The sequence below is a fragment of the Manis pentadactyla genome, chromosome 2 (genome assembly GCF_030020395.1).
Source record: "Manis pentadactyla isolate mManPen7 chromosome 2, mManPen7.hap1, whole genome shotgun sequence".
Classification (NCBI taxonomy): Eukaryota; Metazoa; Chordata; class Mammalia; order Pholidota; family Manidae; genus Manis; species Manis pentadactyla.
The window spans coordinates 146,949,697-146,971,206 of NC_080020.1; the positions used below are offsets into that span (position 1 = coordinate 146,949,697).

General features: G+C 40.9%; 1 protein-coding gene and 1 long non-coding RNA gene across 4 annotated transcripts; one reads left to right on the forward strand and one right to left on the reverse strand.

Annotated features, from left to right (window-relative positions):
* Positions 1 to 966: 966 nt before the first annotated feature.
* Positions 967 to 13,313, reverse strand: C2H2orf49 (chromosome 2 C2orf49 homolog). Of its 2 annotated transcripts, XM_057496885.1 has the most exons (6): positions 13,149 to 13,313; positions 11,062 to 11,225; positions 8,115 to 8,241; positions 7,866 to 7,988; positions 5,809 to 5,883; positions 967 to 1,218 (listed from the first exon to the last, which is right to left on the reverse strand). In XM_057496885.1, exons 1-5 carry the CDS (start codon positions 13,245 to 13,247, stop codon positions 5,827 to 5,829), a joined length of 570 nt encoding a protein of 189 aa, XP_057352868.1. In that variant the 5' UTR covers positions 13,248 to 13,313; the 3' UTR covers positions 967 to 1,218; positions 5,809 to 5,826. The 2 variants fall into 2 exon arrangements, with proteins under 2 accessions (XP_057352868.1, XP_036777398.1); XM_036921503.2 differs by having other exon boundaries at positions 7,866 to 8,241.
* Positions 13,310 to 20,201, forward strand: LOC118930363 (uncharacterized). Of its 2 annotated transcripts, XR_008995717.1 has the most exons (4): positions 13,310 to 13,851; positions 14,683 to 15,352; positions 18,842 to 18,958; positions 19,058 to 20,201. It is a non-coding gene; the product is annotated as an uncharacterized LOC118930363 (long non-coding RNA). The 2 variants fall into 2 exon arrangements; XR_008995716.1 differs by having other exon boundaries at positions 13,311 to 15,352.
* Positions 20,202 to 21,510: the final 1,309 nt, after the last annotated feature.

The window sequence follows — 21,510 nt, forward strand, 5'->3', positions numbered from 1 at the left end:
GTCAGTATACACACACATCTCCTTGCTCTGTCAGCTGAGGATGCCTAAAAGCAATGATACCAGTGCCGAGACCTTACTTTCTAATCCCATTCTTCACTACAATGAACCAAGGTTCCTTGGAGAAATGGCTGAGTCGAGGTCTGGGGCAGGAAATAGATAACATGAACCTGGAGCATCTTGCAGTGCCAGAAAGAAAGGAAGTGCTCAAAAGAGAACAAAATGGTTAGCTGAATCAAAGGGACCCAGGAGCCAACTAAAGGTTTTCAATAGCCAAAGCTACAATTTGAGCAAAAGAACAGAACAAAAGCATTAGATTTAACCCAAACTCGAATGGAGTCCACACAGAGTTAAATTATTACATAAACAAGTAAAATAGGGGAGAGAAGGCAAAGCTATACAGAATCCAAAGTATTTTATGTAGATGCTTGGCCTACAAGGTGGACCTAACTCCCTACTGCTTAATTGACTTCCCCCCAGACAGCAATTCTGTATTAACCTATTTAAACCTCAGCCAGGTGACTAAAATTAACCTCAAAAATGATGTCATGTTAATGGGATGGGATCCTGGGACAGAAAAAAAACATTAGGTAAAAACTAAAGAAATCTTAATAAGGTTATGAACTTTAGCTAACAATAATATATCAATATTGGTTCATTTCAACAAATGTACCATGCTAACATATTAATAGGGGAAAACTGAGTACACAGTATATGTAACCCCCCTGTACTATGTTAGCAACTTTTCTATAAATCTGAAACTTCCCTAAAATAAAAATGTTATTTTTTTAAAGTTTATTTTTAAAAATTACAGGCATACCTGGGAGATAGTGTGGTTCTAGACCATTGCAGTAAAATAAATATTGCAACAAAGCTAGTCAATGAATTTTTTGGTTTTCCCAGTACATATAAAAGTTATGTTTACACATACCATAGTCTATTAAGTGAGCATAGTATTGTCTTTAAAAAAAAGTACATACCATAATTAAAAATACTTTATTGCTAAAAACTGTTAACCATCATCATCTGAGGTTTCAGCAAGTCACAATCACTGATCACAGATCGTTGTAACAGATAACGAAAACATTTGAAATATTGTTGAGAATTACCAAAATGTGACAAGGAGACATGAAGTGAGCAAATGCTGTTGGGAAAATGGTGCCAATAGACTTGCTCAACACCGGGTTGCCACAAACCTTCAATTTGCAGAAAAAGCAGTATCTGCAGGTGTGATAAAATATAATAAAATGAGGTGAATCCTTTGTAGCAGAGCAGGACAGACCAACAGTTTTACTAGATACGATGTTTTTATATTTAAGAAAAATACCCTTTACCATTTACTGGTATTTTACAGTCAGGTCTAAGATTTAATATTAGTCAAAGAAATATATTTTAGTTCAAATAGGCTAAAAAACAAAACAAAAACTTACGATGATTGTACCGGAGGGGAAAAAATGTTTAGGGGTACTATGTACTTATTTAACTAGTCTTATTTCTGTGTTTTGATTAAACCAAATGCTTAGTTAAGGCTGAATAGCTAACAAAGAGCTTCCAATTGCTCTTAGAACAGAATCTGGCTCCTGCCTACCTTCTCTGACTTCACTTCACACTACCCTCATCTATTTTCACTGATTTGAGCCACACCAGTCTTCCTGGTCTACAATCTAATGGCGCCTCAGGGATTCCACTCTGCCCTTGTCTGGTATCAGTTATCTAGTGCTGGGTAGCAAACCATCTCCAACACTAGCTTCCAACTCCCCTGCTGTCTTCTCATGGCCTGTGAACCAGCTCTCCAGGCTGGCCTCACCCGGGCCCCTGGAGGCTAGGCTGGGGACAGGTGACTAACATTCACATCTTATGGTCAGTGCTGTTGGCCAGGGCTGTTTCACTAGCAAGGCTTTTTCACATGGCTGCAGCAGCCGCCAGGAGAACAGAATTCTTTCAGCCTGTCCATATTCAAGTGGTGGGAAACAGATTCCACCTTTGATAGATGAAGCAACTAATACTACGTAGCCATTAAAAATCTACCGCATGTAAGATGCTTTTCCTGAAAGTTTCAGTAACTGAATCTCTTTAAAGAGGGCTTTCCTAACCACTATACTTAAAGTAGCTCCTTGCCTTACCTTCCCTGTCCCTCACTACTTCATGAAATGGTCTGATTTTCCTTCTGTCCTTACAATTATTCATTATTTCATTAAGCAGGACCTTAATTAATTCACATCTTTATTTTTTTCTGTGACAACAGAGAAGACAACTAGTACCAACTGACAGATCAGAGAACTTCAGTGAGAAAAAGCATGTTAGTAAAAATGATGTAAACAGAAATAGGACTTTTTGTCTCTTCTGTCCAGACAAAAAAATTAAAGATCTGCCTTTTAAAGTTCAAGGTAGAAAGTTACCTGGGGCTTTTCCAAGTTAAGTTAATTTAGAGCTTCAGTCTCCAACATTGTTACCAATTTAGAAATTAACTTTTTAAAGACAGCCCCAAACACAGTCCCTCAACTGAATATCTGGATTGTTCCAGTTCACTAAGAGAGCTTAACCGGAGAAGGATAGGGCACTTATTCCCATCCTCAAAGCACGGAGGCAGTGTGTCAGCCCCTGTAGCACCAGGACATCCTGAACAGCAGGCCACCTTAAAGCTGGGGTCCCAAGGTATGGCTGGACTGTTGGTACCATGCCTGATCCCAATCAACCCAGGTACAGGAGGTGTTGCTATAAAGAACACTTTTTATATAGTTTGGTCGAATAAAAAGATCAAGTCATTACAGTGTTTTTCCGTTTTATTTTTTATGAATGACAGACCTACTCAGTAATTTTATTGTTTATTTAAATAAAGCATAAGGCTACTTAAAAGACTTTTTACATTACAAAATGTACATTACAAGGTTAAACTCTTTGTAATGAATTATAAAACCTGCACAGGCATTTAATAAAAGAGCACACTTAAAAACATTTTGACCATTATGTAGCCCCTAAAAATTACTGAAGTTCCACAGTAGTAAATAGAGGAAGCTCTTACATACATACGATTTAATCTACTGGCAGTTTTACTTAATGTAAGTTTTAAAAAGGTCATTGCTATTGAATGAATCTCTAGATCGGTTTTAGAATCACCTCTCAAAACTTAAGTCAATCAAAATATTATTTCAAATAATAATTACAATTCTGAAGAATTTTAACACTAGCAAAAATATTATGGCCTCATAGTTGTAGTTGAACCAACTTTCCAAAGTGCCTGGTAGCTGTCTAGATTAATAAAGCTATTTTGGTAAACTGTACTGCCGTTACAGCCACTGGGAGCAATTTAGTGCCCTGGGGCTGCAGGGTCATAAGACTTTCCAGAACTCACACAGCCATCTACAACTCCTCAAAGGTAAGAAGAGGGTTGGGGCCAGCCTATCTTCACTCCTCACTGAATGAACAGGGCCAACAAAATGACTTGCAAGCCTAAGCCTGAAGCTTAGGATCTACAGAAAGAAGGAAGGAGAATGGAAGCAAAGAAAGTAAAAATATGGGAAAGAACAGTAAGAAAAAGGGAAACAGGGAACCAAGAGGGAGAGCAAGAAAGAACAAGACCCCTACCCATGGCAGGAAGTGGTAAAGTGCCTATCACTACTCTGCAGAAGCCACCCATGGCCTCGAATGCCTCTCCTATGCCTACCCCAGTAAGAAGAAAACCTGGCTGGCTCTATGGGAATATGCAATCAAGAGCAACAATATTAAGCCATGTTAGTGAGTAAAGAGTATTCCAAAATTGTCTGCCATCAAATCAAGTCCTTCTAAGACAAATGAACACTTCAAAACGTTGAGAGTCCTAGCACTTTGCTTCAGATGCCCAAGGTTCATCGGGCTTTATGGCATGGAGAAAGACACTGCAGGACAAGCCATCTCTATACACCTTGAGAAGGTGCAGAGTGCTCACGTGTTGGTATCATGTAATACATAGTACGGGTTTAGCTCTTCACATTTCAAACTCAAAATAGCTCAATAATATGCTGCTCTATGAGCACTGATTCTGAATGTTCATAATATAAACTTCAATTTGAAGCAACAGTGTTACACAGTTCAGCTGTTATTACCAACCTACTCTGTAAGTTAAATATACAAATTAAAAATTAATTCTGAGTAACTAAAAATAAGTTTCCAATGACTTAAAACTGTCAAATGGCTAATTCTCTCTTAACTAAGAGAGAAACGCAGATGGAAGCAGAAGGAACAACTGAATATAAAATATAATTTGTCATCCTACCCTAAAATCTGCACTTTGAGTCTCCCTTAACATAGTTATGTATAGAGTTACGGTTGGCCTTAAACAGTATTACGTATATCAGGCCTGCAGATAACTGTATAGTCAACAATTTACCATAACATTAACAACTTATACAACACTTAGTATGTATCAATTTTGTCTTATCTGTACAGATGTGTAGTCTGGATAAAGGCAAAATGGCTAAAAACTGTAGGGTTACAGTTCTCATACAGTACTCACCTGCAAGGCTGAGTTAATTTTCTGTAAGGCTACTCAATAGCTGAACTAAGATGCTTGTTTTCACAAACCAAAAGAGGAATGAGACTGCTCTAAAAAGTATTGAAAAGGCAAACCCCAATTTGAAGATCATACAAGGGAAAAAGTACAAAGTATCCTTAGCTCTTGCTTAAAAAAACACAGCAGAAAAGCAGACACTAGAACTCAGGAATATAAGGTATATCCTATTTTCCCACTGACTTCCCTTATACAATTGGGATAATAACCCACTTTAGCACAAACACAAAACCTTACAGACACTTTTGTGAGGGACAGCCCTGTGGAAAGCTGTCCACATTGCACCAGCAGGGTGCCCTCTCCGGCTGATGCACATCTCCTATGCTGTCACTCCAGTGACTTCTTACTTCACTTCAGTCATTCCTTCTGCCTCCTCCAGATCACATTGAAGTTCCCCCTCACAGCTATACTTGCTGGACTCCCTTAAGTTCTAGAATTCTAGCTGCCTCTTTTTCTCTAAACTTTTGGCTGTCAGGTACCACTTCTAACATGATTACTTCACCAGAAGATTTTTAAATCAGATTCATTTGGAAATGACTGAGCGCCTAGGAAGGAGTGAGATCACAGGCCGCTCATGAGGAGTCGGTGGGATTGCTGCATGAGAGGACTTTCTAGGAGTAGACTAGATGCGGGACTGAGCAGCCGACTCAGCCTCAGCCAATCCTGCTGTGACTTCAAGGGCAGGAGCAGCAGCGAGCACTGATGTCCCTTTGGATTTTATGGGAAGAAGTAGTGTCTGTACATTCTGAAGAGTTTATTGGCAGCACTACAAATATACTTTTCTTGGTAAACCTTGAGAATGAGTTTGGCAGTATTTACTAAAATATTGTGATGAAATGCAATATTCTTTTGCTTAGGAAAATAAATAAAAATTGTGAACTTCTAAAATATTTGAATTAAAAAAAAAAAGCTCAGATTTCCCCAAAGACTGAAACAGACTAATAAGAATTCCTAAAAGTCACTGGATGCCTTATACCAGACTTGGCAGCTAATGATCTGATGAGGGTCAATATAAATGATTTATTCTAAGCAATTTGTTAAAGAGAAATTCTCCTAAACAGAGCACAAAAGGCAAGAGTTTAAGAGTTTAAGGAAAAAAAGTGGGGGTGAAAGGGATAAGAAAGAAGGGAAAGGAAAGACCTTATTTGAACCTAATTTTAAACTTCCTAAGAAAATCCCACAATAATAAGGATCTCTGTAAATACTGTCAATATATGTGAAAACTGTCAATATATGTGAAAAACTACAGTTACAATTATATTTACATTTTTGGAAACTTTCCTTCACGGCCATGTAACATGTTGTATCTTCCTCTTTGTTTCTGGGGGCTTCAGGTTATTCTGAAAAGACATGAACAGAAACCAGCTTATACTTGGAGAGATGTCAGAGTAACCAAAATGGGCACTTTATTTTAACAGCTTGGGTTTACTAATACATGACCAGTAGATAACTGCTGCCACCTGATGGGGAAAGGTTTTAGATGGGGACAAATAAAAAAAAGGCTCCCATTTCTCTGGCTGTGGTTCTCAAGCATGTGCATGTCAGCATCAGACCTCCCACAAACGTGCCCGCGCCTGGGCAAACCAACTCAGCGCACAGGAGGTGGTGGGGATGAGACTCTGACTTCTGTCTGTGCTTGCTGGGAACTCCTCCAGGTGAACTTAAGGAGTAGAACCACTGACTGCTTCCGACCTGCTTCCTCCCTACCTAGCCCATCTCCTGCCTTAACCGCAAGATCTTAATACAAGTTTTAAAAACCACATCTCTAAAAAAGTAAATTTTTTAGTAGACAGATGTTTTTTAAGGGAATGAAAAAAATCCTCAAGGCTCACCCTTTACTGCAGCATTTCTTACAGTTCTGGAGGCTGGGAAATTCTGAGGTGTGGACCATTCTTTCCACTGTCATCTGATGCCCTCCACCTCTTGCACAAAGGGGACTGAAGCATGCAGGCAGTATGGTGCCATAACAAGTGCATGCTCTGGGGTCAAACAAATCTGAACTCAAACTGCCACTTACTAACTCTGGAACCCTGGACAAATTTACTTAAAATGTCTAAGGTACTATTTCCTCATCTGTGCAATGGGAGTAACTATCGTGCCTATTTCATAGGGTTGCTGAAAGGATTCAGTGAAACGATATAGAACTTAGGGCTGGTCAGATACACAGCATTCTTTTTCCAGGGTCTATCTAAGAATGTTTGAGCTACTCTTGAGTTTTGATCCTGTTGGCACACAAAAGATGATGATAATAAGGCCAACATACTACAGGACTGCTATGGACCCAATGTTGGTGTACCCTCAAAATTCCTATGTTGAAACCCAGTCCCCAGTGTGATGGTAGTGGGGCTGGGGCCTTTGGGAGAGGATTAGGTTAGGTGGGTGGAGCCCTCATGAATAGGATTAGAGTCCTTATAAAAGAGACCCCAGAGCATGCCCAAGACCCTTCCGCTATATACACAGCGGGACACAGCCAAATATGAACCAAGAAATGGGCCCTCACCAGACACTAAATCTGTTACCTCCTTGATTTGGGATTTCCCAGCCTCCAGAACTATAAGAAATAAATTGTTCATTGTTTGAGCTATCCAGTCAAAGGTGTTTTTTGTTAAAGCAGCCTGAATGGCTAAGCCAACAGGGAATAAAAGCTATAGAACTGCTAAGTATTTAAACGTGAAATCACTTTTCTGAAAAGCCTAGGAAAGGACCAAATATGTTATGTCACCTTGTAAATTGAACTTTAAATAACTGCTGTAACTGTCCCAAGTATGAGAGCATAGGAAACCTGAGTATCCAAAGACTTAAGTGGAGCAGAGCACAGCAGATCCCCTAAACTTCCTCTGTCCCTCCAAAGACAGGTACATTTGGGAGCAGGGAAACAAGTGGTAAATCCTAAAGACTCTGGGGCAGTTTTAAGGTAAATGCAAGAGACACTTAGGGTCAAGCTCTAAAATGCTATTTAATAAACATGTGACCGTGGACAAATCACTTCACATTCTGAGCCTTGTTAACAAAGGGACATTTCTTTCTTTTAGTTCCAAGATAGTTAAAGGATCTAAATGAGAAAAATCAAGGAAAAGTGCCTGAGAAACTCTCTCTTTATACACATTTTTAGCGAAGTAGAGTGTGCTTTAAAAAACATTAGCTTATCATCATAGATTTTAAGATTCCAGGGTTCAAACACATGAGGAATGAAATGTAAAAATAAGAGGTCATTTAAGGGTTCAAGAACAGAAGGAGCACTGCTGACCCCATTTTAGCTGCGAGGCCAACTGCCCAGAGATTTCGTTTACACCTCCTATGAGCATGGAGACCTCATACTTACCACGGCCTCAGCTTCTTCCTTAGGAGCAGCTCGCTTTAACTTCACTGGAGTAGTTCCAACAGGGGACAGAGGTGGAGACTTCATGGCACCCGAAGGACTTTTCCTATGCGTTAAGTCATGGTTCTGTTTAGTGTCATTATTATTGTGTTCCGTTTTATTGTTCGCAGGCAAATTGGAAGACAAAATTAGGCGTGAAACACTTGAAGAGGAATCTGACAATTTTCGAAAGGCATTACTGGTAAAGCTTGCCTGAGGGGGTGGCCTGAGTCGATCATTATCTCCATTCTCTGTCTTCTTCACTTTTATGCTTGTACTTGTTGAACTTCCATCAAACACAATGGGGGGTCTCTTCCTTAACCCATCTACAGTGCTACTCCTGAAACCAAAGACAGGTACTCATGAAAAATACCATCTGGGATGCAACAGTTCATGGAATCCAAGGTTAAAACAGTGATGGAAAGATTACTGATAAGACTAATCTATTGTAAGTACGGATACTAGAAATAAGGTTTCTATGTCCATTCTAAGTGAAATAATTGTCTAGTTCTTTAAAGTTTAAAATATTTATTGAGAAGAAATTTAAGGTAAGTTTTAATGCACATACAAGGTACAGTGATGTTTAAAACATCGATCATCCAACTAACCCAAGTACTTAAAACAGAATTTTCTACTAACAAAATTTTATTTTTTAATTTTAAAAATCACCACCTTACTGATAGGGCTATCTTGACTATGGATCAATTATTACTTAGAACTTGATTAGAATATGATATTAGAAACTGTTTACAGTTTATTGAACTATAAAAACATCCCAAGACTAGCATAATGGCAATCTACAATGAGACAACACTGTTTCATGCAGTCTCTAAAGCCAAGGCAGTTTCTACACTAACTGTAACATTTGTATAATTTTACTTTAAATCTTGGCAAGTCTTCATATTTAGCTTCTGAAAACCTAATTTCCACTCTGAATTGTAAAGATAAATAATAAAAGTATTCATCTGTTCATTACACTTCAAATGAAATGACAGATTTGCTTATGAAAAAAACCTTTACTTAAACATGTTAAAAGAACATGAGCAGCCAATTATTGGCAAGAACACTTCAGCCTTGCTACTCAAAGTGTGGCCCAGGGACCAGCAGCAGAAGCATCATCTTGGGAGCCGGTAAGAAATGCAGAGTTCAGGGTTTCAACCTGCACTGATTCAGAATGTGCATTTTAACCAGATCCTAGGTGACTGGCCAAACTCACCAGTTCTTGGGTGAATGAACACTGTTTGGCAGAAGATGAAACAGCAACTTAGTGTACCCCCCTGCCACTGTAGAAGGGAAACAGGGACTGAGAACAGAGCTTCTTAGCTTGTGAGAGTTCAATATAGATGCAAGAGGCACAGGAGTTTGAGAAGTACTGCATGAAAGACCTGGCTCTAGTGCTGTGTGAGCTGGGGCATGACACAACACTTCTCTGGGGCTCAGTTCTTCAGCAGACAAAAATAATCAGCAATTGAACAAAATCCAATGATCTCTTAGATCCTTCCAACTTCAGTGCTCTGATTCAAGAGTCAAATTGTGATTTTTTTTTTTTAAATACAGTCAAAGAGCCTTTCCAAGACGACACTGAGGTACTATGATGGATTGTTGTATGAAGTGAAGTACAACTGTATTGAAAGCTTTCTTAGGACAAAGTGCCTCAATCAGGGCACGCACACTGGGACTCCCACAATGCCTTGGGGTCTCAGTCGGCAGTCGGACCTGCCTGTTTTCGTTTTACTTGAGGATGGAAAGTAACTCTCTTAATAAGAGTCAAAGTAAACTAAAGATATGTATGGTATAATGCATAGATTTATGAAAGTTAACACTAATATGCAGCCTGTATGTAACCATCAGGCTAAAATGAAGCTAAATCTGAACTGAATGTGTTCCTAATCAAAAGTGAGACAGCACCAGAATTTGCGTTCCAAAAGACAGTGACGCACATGTTGTACACCTCAGCTGTCCTCATATGTGGGGATTAACCTATCAATCATGAGGTTTTTTTCCTGAGTCAAGATGAAACCACTAATCAACTCAAAGCTAGCATTCTCCCTCACCCCACCCTCTCACTCCATCTCCTCCCACTGTCTCTAGTGCACTGCCTCACACAGTACCTTACAAAGAGAGCTCTAATCAACAGCACCCACTTATGATAAAACAGGAAAAAAACTAGCCCACTTAGGAATCTTTGGTTAGTGTCCTCATTAACCAACTACACTGATCAAGTAAATGTAACTTGGTTTAAAAAAATTAATTCATTTGCAGGTAGTTGTAGGAAAAATTGTCTGAAATCTAAAACTTTTAAATAGTGTACCTGAAGCTATACAACAGTCTCTTCATTTCTACATTATTCAAAGACCTTAAGAGTCTTACTTGACTTCTTTCCCACAATTTGGCAATTCTTGTTGGCTCTACCACCAAAATATATCCAGACCCCAACCACTTCATGACAAGTTAATTACCTCAATAAAAGTCAATACCGCCTAGTGCCTGGATTAGCACACAGCCTCCTAATTGGAAAGCCTGTTCCCCTCCCCACCACCTTAAATCACCTCTCAGTGAAGTAGCCAGAGTGACCCTGTTAAGAGGTACATCACATAGTGTCATCACTCTACTCAAAAATCTTCCAATGGGATTGCTTCAGAGCAAAACAAAGTTCTTACAATGACTTACAAAGCTTCTCATCACCTGACAATGTCTCCCTCTCACCCCCAATAAACCTCTTTTCCCTCTTCTCCCTTCATTCTCTCTGCCCCAGTCCTGCTGGACTCTTTGTTGTTGTTGGTATGTGATGGGCATGCTCTCCACCCAGGCTCTTGTATTATGCCTGGAATGATAGCTTGCTACAGTGTCATTTCTCAGTGAGGCTGTTCCTGGCCACTTTACTTAAAATTGTAATCCCCCTTCCTGTTTTACTTTTCTACTTGGCATTTATCACTATGCAGCATACCATATATTTTATTCAACATTTCAATTATTTTCCCCCCAATTAAAATATGAGCAGGGAATTTTGTCAGTTTTATTCATGCTATAAACACAGTGCCTGATGCACAATAGTTGTTAAGTAAATGAATTTTTCTTACCTAAGTTTACCTGGGGGAAAAAAAAGCAAAATTACTTAGTCATATAAAAGAAGAAGAAAATTAGAACCATTGAAAAGTACCTTTTAGTCTCATTTTTCATCTCATGTTCTCTTTTCTTTTCCATCATTTTCCCCCATCTATTCTTTGGCAAATCTCTCTGAGGCAATGGTATTGCATGCTGAACATAAAGATCAGTAAGATTGTCTTTGTTTATTCTTATGTCATTGTCAATAGCTATGTTCTTCTGTGGAAAACGAAACAAAAGTAATTTCAAAACAATATCCTTTATTTTAATAACCAACTACCTACCTAACACAATAAAACATTCCAACTTAAATAACAAATTATGAAGCCATGTTTACAATTACATATATGCTTAAGAGTCCTGTATGGTACTGAAAGAAGCAGTACTATAAAATGGTTAAGCTCTGCCAATAGAGTTCAGCTTCATTTTAAACAATGGTCGTATGTCCTCAGTGTGACAAGGACTTCTGTCCCCAACTGCTTGGCCAACATACCAGGCATGAAGACCATCCACTTCCAGCCACAGCATCGTCATCTATGAAGGGAACTGAAGTGGAGGACTGACTGGGACAGTGGACAAAAGGCTAACAATGGTAACACTTGCTACATTCTGTCAAAAAGATATCTACAGTATTACTATTATGATCGGATTGGTGGACTGGAGATCTCACCCTGTATATTATTTCCCATGTTTTTGTAATAGTGCTTCTTAAATTGAAGTTAACTATCAGGATTTTGAAGGGCTCTACAGATGGATGCTGCAGTCCCCTCACTGATGACAGTACTGGTAACAGTACATCGTTAGAACCTGCCCCACATGTTTTTACCAGTCCTTTCAAGTGGCTTCATCATTGTCCAACCATCCCTATCTAAATTACTTCATTTTCCAATCTGTTCTCTACATCATGGAAAACATTTAGGATAAGGAACAGTAGTATTTATGGAAACAGAGTTTGGATTTAGGAAAGAAAATGAGGAAGAATGAGTCATGGGCTCTTCGGCTGCAATACAGAAAGGCTGGGAAACCTTTGGCTTAGAACTGACAAAACAAATGCAATCTATGTCCTCTGAGAAAGTTATCCCAATTCCTTTTATCCCCTCAAAATTTAAAGCATAAATTTATTTATTTTCATACTTACACTGGACTGTCCTTTATTATCAATTTTCATCCTGTATTTACTCAGAGATATGGGGAAACTGGGGATTCTCTTGGACAACATTCCCAGAGAGTTCACAGGCACTTCAGCTTGAGAAGTACTGCTCCATTGTTCTCAAACTGTGGTCCTTGGACCAGCAGCAAGAACTTGTTAAAAATGCAAATCTCCATGCCACACCCCAGACCTACTGCATCAGAAACTCTGGGGATGGAGCCCAGCAATCTGCGTCTTACTAAACCCTGGAATGGTTCTAATGGACCTAAAAACTTTGAGACCCACAAGCGAAAGGTAAGTGGCATCACTAACATAATCCTCTTAGGAACCGGTACTTGAGGACATTAGGGAAAGAGTACTGAGAGCAAACTACAAGGAAAATAACAAAATATGCTACGTAAAACCCTAAGGAAACGTTTAGTAATTCTCTACCACTTTAAACTTATCACTTTTTTTTAGGGGTGGGGGAGGGCTTCTTTTCCATCTACTACCAGAGGCCGCATTGGCTGAAAAATAACAAACTATAATGAGGGCCAGGAGCCCTGAATTCTCCTGGCTGCACCATTTACTGATGGTATGGCCCTAAGTAAGTCACTTCACCTCTCTGGGACTCAAGTTTCCTCCTCTTTAAAGGTGGTGAAAGTGTGGAGAAAGGGCGACTTCTCCGATGCTTTCCAGCCCTAACAGTCCTTGGTCACTACCCTTCAACTACGCTCTTCCACAATTCGTCACCGGCCCCTCTTCCTCAGGCCCCTGCTCACACACAGGCCCCGGGGGTCGCCGGGGTCTCTTCTCGCCGAGCCAGTAAGGACCCCAAAAGGTAAATTCTAATCCCGAGGAATTGCTGGTATTTTAAGGACGTCTCTTTCCTGGGTAGGGGCGTGGGGAGACCCGCTCTGTCAGTGAGGGCTGGACAGCGGCGCACACCCGGCGGGACGCTGAGGACTACTCGGGCGAGCCCAAGTCCCGGCGCCTCTCCCATGCGCGCCCACCTGCTCCAGGGTGAGGAGAAGGAACTCCTGGGACAGCAGCTCCGGGTGCAGCAGCAGCTCTGAATCAGTGCAGCTACGGCCGCCCACATCCCCCGCCATCGTCGTCGCCAGGAGACCCCGGCCCGCTACCCACAAGGCTCAGCGAAGGAGGCGTCCCGGAAGTGACGTACGAGTCGTCACTCCGGGCGCGCCTTGCGAGGCTTTTCGCGGCCTGCAGAGCTGCGTGGCTGGCCTTCCCAGAGGAGTGCTCCAGGAACGAAAGCTACGGAAGACGGAAGGACATTTGCCAAAGAAAGGATTGGCATTTCAAGTATTGCAGGAAGAGAGGGAACAGCTTAGTTCCCGGAGCCGGTCACGATTGGTCGCGCTTCCTGTGACGTTAAATGGCAGAGGCCAAAGGGATTCCTCGGGCAGCCTCGCGGGACAAAGGCGGCAAAGGCAGATACACTTACACGAAATGTGGCACTTGTCGCATCTGAGATTCTCTTGGTTTTCTTGTTTTAACCTGTTCGTTTGTCTTCCAGTCCTGCTTCACCAAGGCCAGAGACTTGAATCCCTGGTAACCCTAGGGCCTCGTACGTGTAGGCACTCAAATACTGTTTCCTGAAATAATCCGAATTCATCTGTCTACATATGAAAATAACCAACTGAGAAACGCCGGTGACAATAGTTAAACGTTTGTTAGATAGTTACTGTGTGGCAGGTATTGCCTTTTATGTGGAAACTCTTACTCCTCAAAGCAGCCCTATAAAGTATATGTTACTAGAATGTTATTTTTCAGATGAGGAAACTGAGTCATAGGGTGATTTGTCCAAGATCAGAGAATGAGGAAGTAGCAAGACTGAAGGACATTAGCTCTGCACTTAAAACTACAATGAAGTATCAGTTTCCGTTTAAACAAATTGTTTAAATTGTAGGTGTCAATTGTGATCTAACCCTTAGTAATTACTAAGAAGTCTTTTACACTTCTGTTTCATCTTTTGTGGAAGAGATGTACATACCGAAATATCTTACACATTTAAAACTTAAACTTTCAGACATATTACACATGCTTATTGTTTGCATCCTCTATGATGTATGATTTTATTGGAAATTAGTGCAGTGTCTACAAAAATAGGAACATCTCTGAGGATGCCAAAAGATAAACCTTTAAAGAGTATTGGAAAATAAGTGAGCTACTAAATTAAAAAGACAAGATAATTCTGAGAGGTGTTCTACAGTTTTTCTTGATCATTTATGTATATGATACTTTTATCTAGAAATTGAATTTCAGAGCTGGATGGAAATGTAAAAGTCCAGTTCTTTCATTTCAGTTCTGAGAAAGCTGATCTGAAAGAGATTAAATGTTACTAGCCCAAAACTGAACAGAGTTTTACAACAAGCTGAAGTAGGTCTTTGGATGTCCTAATTTTAGAGTTCAGTATATTAAGTTCATGATACTGGCATCATGGTATTCCATATGCAAAATCAGATTTTCGTAACAACAGTGAAATTAGTGTGACTGGTATATTATCCCCATTTCCTTTCCTGGAAGTCACATTGTTTTAGTGGCAAAAGCAGCTGCCTTCAAACCTGGAGCCTGTACTTGAAGGCTAGACCTCACGTCAAATTTTGTTCTGCTGCACCAAGTCCTTGGGTGAGTTACTCAAGTCTTAGTCTCAGTCTCAGTCTTCTCATCAGAAAAACGCTGTGCTAACACCTGTGAAGAATTATCAAAGAAGTAGAGATTATATAACCCACTTAGCACAGAGCAAATGTTTAATAGCTGGGCTGGTTCTAAGAAAGTTTTCAGTCATAGGAATCTGTCAAAAGAATTGGAAAAAAGGCAGGCTTTGCAATGGCTCAGACTTGGACTGTGACCCTGACTCCAGCACTCACCTAGAATAAGTACTTCACATCTCCCCACTTTAGCCTCCTCCTCTGTGAAATGGAAATTACAAAGCCCCCTCACAGGTTGTGAGATTGAAGCTAAAGTATATAAGGTGACTCCCCTATTGTCTCTACATGGAGGTTTGTTGTATTATTGACTATCATCAAAGGAGATAAGTGGCAGCATGGTGGTGTAGGTGGGGGGAAAAATTGAGTTTCAGAGTCTGAAAATGTGGTTACAGGTCCGTGCTGTATTTTTTCACCCTGTGTTTTCTCCAAGTTTAGACCATTCCCCTAACCTGAAGCCTCAAGTTCTTCAAAATGTTTTGTGGCAGGTATGATTTATGCTTTTTTTCTTCCCAGTACTTCCCAGTTTAAAACTGAAAGTACTTCCCTGCTTAAAACTAAATCCTTTAAGATAATTCTAGATGCCTCGGAAGCAAACATTTCAGGATAGAGGAAATACCCTCTGGGGCAGGGGAAAAATATCAAGATTAAGACAGAAGGAAGCAATATAAGAGTCTAACACCACCACCCCAAGGGAAGGAGAAACTGCCCTCACTCCATCCTGGGCAGAGTCTTGGAGAAGAGAGCCTCAGAGAAGTTGCAGCCTGTTGACTGTTTTAATCAGTTTCTGAAGTAGAAAGTTGGGGTTGGAGGAGAATTTCATCTCTAACAAGTTCTGGGGTGATGTTTCAAATATGTCCACATCACAGAGATCTCTGCTGCATTGCAGAGGGAGGAAGCCACGGGCATCCCGAGCATTACAGATCCTCAAACCAGGCAGTCACCATGATGGGAGGGGCCAAGTCAGTCCCCAACAAAATGTAAGACTGAAAACCGAACACCAGAGTGAACAAAGAACACCCAACAATCCTTGTGGGGACCTGCAATGCAAGGACCTCAATGTCCCCTGCTTCTCATGTTGGCACTTCAGAATGCCCTAACCTGGATGCAGCTCTGAGGGGTGTGGGTGGCCTTCACTGATAAGATTATAGTCAGTGCAGCTTAATGGGGCCTTAAAATAGAAATAAAGCCCAGTTACAGGAAAAAAATTCTATTTGTTACTCACATTTGTAGACTGAAATTTATTCCTGCTACAGTATTATCCATGAATATTACATAGTAACCATAAATTTTTAAGTTCAATATTATGAGAATTTTCCTTTCACTCAAAGGTAATGATATTTTATTCATCCACATTTTCATTTGGTGCCTATAGTTGACAAAAACAAAGCTGAAGGAAACCAACAAACACTGCTCCGCCTGGCATCATCACCTCACTAGCTGTGAGCTCCTCGAGGACAGGGTCCATACATTTCCTCTAAATGTCCCATCTGATCATGTGCACAGTGCTTGCACTTAGTAGGCAGTCAATAAATGTTTATTAATTGAGTGAATCATGGATACAATATATACTGAAACCTTTGGGTGTTGATTCCTCTTGTTGGTAGTGTAATATAGAGAAAATGGAAGTTTCTATGGCCGGGTTCCTCTCCTGACCTTGGTCTGCTTGCCCACTGTACATGGGTAATGCTCACAGGTGCAGGCTTGCACACGTGTTGACAGTGAGATGTTATTATTGACTCTATATAAAGAACTTCACCCAGTGCTCTGGGGCTGTGAGACGGCGGAGAGGCCCAGGGGCAGAAACCAGCTTGCCGCATGCAGACTGCTCTTGAGGCGGACAGGGTCCTAGCACTTGACCTATTACCATGAAAATAAAGATGTCTGTAAACTCTTACCCCTAATGTTCTGTTGTTATTTGGTCTCACCAAATCCAGAGTGAACTTGCCCAGGGGCAATTCCCCCAAGCAAGACAATTGGCATAGTTGGCAGGATTTGCTGCAGATTGAAAATGGAAATAAATGGCCCTCTTGGGAGGGGTACTTCAGTGGCTGTCCATGTGGATGTGAAGACACTTGAGTACCCCCAGTGGGCATGTGGTCCTTCCTCCTAGAGGATTGGACCCCTCCCCAGGACAGGGAGATGGAGGTGATGCCTAAGGCGGTAGAGGCAGCCTTTGCAAAACAGGGAATTCCTTAGAGAAAATGCTCTATGAGGCGGTGGGAACCATGGTTTGCTATTCTTCACAGTGTTAAAAAGGGCTATAAAGGAGAATGACATACTCCTGCAAGAAGCATGAGAAGAGGTAGCACAATAACACAGGCTGCAAGGTGTTGTGGAGGAGGTAAAAAGATTTGTTGATGACTTAGGTGGCATCACTGTGAGATGCTGTGGAGATGGTAAAGGATGTAATGGTAACATGGGAAGAAACAGCACAAGAATGCAGGCTGCAAGGTACTGTGGGGAGGTGAAGGAGGTAGTGGTGCTGTTAACTCTGGAAGTGGTAGAGGATGCATCAGAAAAGGATGAGGGGGTGGGGGTGGTCCCATAAGTCTAGGAACTATGGCCTGGATGAGGACTTATTTATGGCAGGGATGAGGGATATGGTGCTGCAAATGGCTCCTTTATCCCTCTTTGGAACTTTAATGGCCATTCTTTCTCATGATTTAGGGCAGCCCATAAATGGGGTTATTCACATGGTAGCAGATTTGGGAGAGGCTGAAGCAATACAAGCACAGAAGGAAATAAGATCCACTACTCAGAGGAAGAGCTAAAGGGTCCCATGGAGGTCATGAGGACCCAGATGTGGGTTGATTTAATAAAGGCAGGAGCAAATGAGGAATTGTATGGGAAGTCAAATAAAATCTTATTGGAGCTGTAGCAACAATTGAAACTGGAGCAATGGTTTCAGCAACTGAGAACCAAGAAATGGAAACCAGAGACAAAACCAAAAGTCTGGCCTGTATATCTGCAGGACTTCCACTGGACAGTAAGGCAGATTGGCCTGGACCCTCACAGGAAGATAGAAGGGAGATATCGGTTTGACTGAGGGGTGGGTCAAGGCACCTGTTTTGCAGGGCCAGGCGGGGACCAGAGGCCACATGTTGAAATCTGAATTCATTGGTCCCCAGTGAATGTACAACATGTCTTGGTTCTGGCAGATTCAGGAAGTGAATGCTCACTGATTTATGGCAACCCTGAGTGATTTCCTGGGATCCCTGCTGTTATAGGTGGATAAAGAGGTAGGGCTATCAGAGTGAAACAAGCCCAAATCCCATTGAGACTAGGGCATCTACTTCCAAAGGAGTATACTTTGTATCTCTCCCATCCTTGAATATATTTTGGGGATAGATATTCTGCAGGGCCTATGGTTGCAGACCACTGCAGGTGAGTTCAGACTGAGAATATGCGTGGTGAAGGAATTTCTGAAGGGACATGCTAAGCACGTGCCCATAGCTTTGCCTTGGTGGGTGACTAATACCAAACAATACAAATTGCCTGGAGGGCATAAAGAAATTGGAGAAACCCTCCAGGAACTGGAGAAGGTGGGTATTATAAAACTCACTCAAAGTCCTTTTAATTCTCTGGTGTGGCCAGTTAAAAAGCTTGTTGGCTCCTGGTGTATGACCGTGGATTACAGAGAACTGAATAAAGTCATACCCCCTCTGCTTGCTGCTCTCCCCTCTATTGCAGGACTTATGGACACCCTCAGTCATGAACTAGGGATATATCATTTTGCTGTAGATCTTGCTAATGCCTTTTTTTCCATGACATAGAACAGGAAAGTCAGGAACAGTTTGCCTTCATGTGGGAAGGACAACAATGGACTTCCACTTTCCTTCCACAGGGATACCTCCACAGCCCCACCATCTGTCACAGACTTGTAGCCCAGAACTTGGTAACATGGGAGAAATTGTAAACAGTACGGCTGTACCATTATATTGATGATAATGTGCTCACTTCTGATTCTCTTGCAGATTTAGAAGGGGCAGTTCCTAGACTGCTGCAACATCTACAGGAGAAAGGATGGATGAACAGCACCAAGATTCAGGGACCTGGTTTGTCAGTCAAATCCTTGGGGGTTGTCTGGTTGGGTAAGAGTAAAGTTATACCAGAAATAGTCACTGATAAACTGTAGGTCTTCCCTACTCCTACAACTGTAACGTTATTACAATTGCTTTTGGGTCTTTTAGGCTACTGGAGAGTGCCTCTCCTGTACAATTGCAAGTACAAACCAAGAAGAAATCATTGAAACCAGGATTTGGCCACCAAAATAATGATATTGCTATGAGCACTGACTGCAATAAACCCTGGGGATTCCATTGAGTGGATGTGACCTTGGACATTTTGACACATGGACCAGTGATGGCTGGCCATCTTGGCATCTTGGGGACAAGATTTTTGCCTATGTTGGTGTCACTAAAACATGTTTCATATCATTCTTAAGGTTAATCTCCTCTAGTGTCTGTGTGAATTGGGCAGACATCCTAGCAAAAACTGCTGTTTGCTGGGTGAGCACAGCAAGTGTGAGTCATAGACCCATCTGAGTAGAACTGGTTTGATACAGCCGGAATGGTCACTTGGTGGCAGTCAGTCTCCTTAGGCTTGAGGATTATCATAATTTCTTTTGTTATCTGTATTGTAATTTTCCTTATTTGTATATTTTTGTAGCCTCTGTTGCTGTTGTGGAATATGGTTACAATGCTCCAGCTTTCTTGCACAGGGACCATCACAGAAGATGGTGGGTGCATAGACTGTGACATGAGAATCCTGGAGGAGTGGAGTGTATGGAAAACATAAGTTCCTATGGTCAAGATGCTCACTTGCCCCTGATACACTCGCCCGCTGTGCATGTCCAATTCTTGCAGGTGCCGGCTCACACTTGGGTTGCCAGTGAGCTATTAAGAGCTCTGCCCAGCGCTCTGGGGCTGGGAGGCGGTGGAGAAGCCCAGAGGAGAGACCAGTTTGTATACATACTGCTCTGGAGGCGGACAGGATTCTAACGCTTGACCTACCACCACAAGAATTAAGTTGGGTATAAACTCTTTTACCCCAAGAATGTTCCATTGTTGTTATTTGGTCTCACAGAATCCAGAATGAACTTGCCTGGGGGGAATCCCTCTCAAGTGAGACATTTAATATGTAAGATTTATGTTACAAATATTTTATCGTTGGTTGTCAAAAATATATCTGAGCATAGAAAGAACCACAGTTCTGCTTTGAGTTTTAAATAACTACCTTCTGTAACTATAGTAATGATTTTTAAAATTATATATAATAAAATTTCGTATTCCTTTTACAATGAAATCACAATAAAGATGAATTTACATACTTAAACTACCCCTTTCATAGGTCAGCTCTTTCGTGAGCTGCTTGAAAATGTGTCTTTCATATTTGGGTTCTCAGCACCTAGCACAGTGCCTTGCACACAGTATAGGACTAGTCAGTAAGTGTGGCTGAATGAATGTGGTAAACCTTTCCTGATCCTTAAACACTTCGTGACTGAGTTCTACTGGCACCAAACCTCTAGAGCACATTATTTTTTGCCTTAGGATCTAGTTAAGTGGGTATTTATTCCACAGATCCCATTAAACCTGGTTCACAAAATTGAGAATTTGAGTCACCTGGGGGAGCTTGTTAAAAAAAAGTCTGCTGGGCCCCACCCCTAAAATCTGAGCTGAGAAGTTTAAAGTGGAGACACAGGAATTTCTAACAAGTTCCAAGGTGATGTTGATAATGTTCAATATCAACCATACTTTATAAACCACTGCACTAAATAAAGCTGCTGAGGGCAGGGGCTCTGTCTTCCTCATTTCAGTATCCTCAGCATCCTGTGCTAGAGAACCCAGCACATAGGAGCTGCTCGAGAAATAGTTGATTTGAATAACAGTTAAAAAAGTTTATTTTACTGAATCTAGGTTACAAGTGTATGAATACATTTATATGTCATTAAATGAGCAAATACACATACAAGCTCTTAAAACATGGCATGTAGTGTCTATGTTTGCTAAAAAAAGAAAGCCCTCATCTTCTAAAATGATACCTAAATGTGCTAGCTCTGGACCCTTAACCAAAGAACTTATAGAATAACAGAATCTTAGCATAAAAGTCTCTTCGAAAGATAATCTAGTTTATTAATATTGAGCAGCAGGAATTTTAAAAATTGGTGGAGTGCTTCCTACTGGCGGATAGACACCGCAAGAACGTTATAAACACTTGTTGCCCTCAGGAGCTAACAGCCAGTGAGGAAGTAAGGAACCCACAGTAAGTGTGTGCATGTGTCAGTGTCCAAATGTTAAGTTTCAGGAGTGGACAGCAACCATGAAAGCATTCGCTTTTATTTATTCAATTCTTAATTGTCATTAATCTATGAGAACACATCTTTTTCATTTTCTATAAAATACTATTAACATAGCCCAATGGATATGTACTAAATATTAATAAATGATATTACTTAATAATTCCTTTGAGAAACTATGACTTTACTATTTCTTCTTAAATGTACCCAGTCAGAACAACATGAGGAATTTAGAGTTTCCCTGATGCAGATAGTTGCACACTTATGGGATATTTAGATACAGATGCCAGTCATATATAAAGTAGACTTCTCAGAAAATTGTGGGAAGAACAAATGTTTCTAGATGGA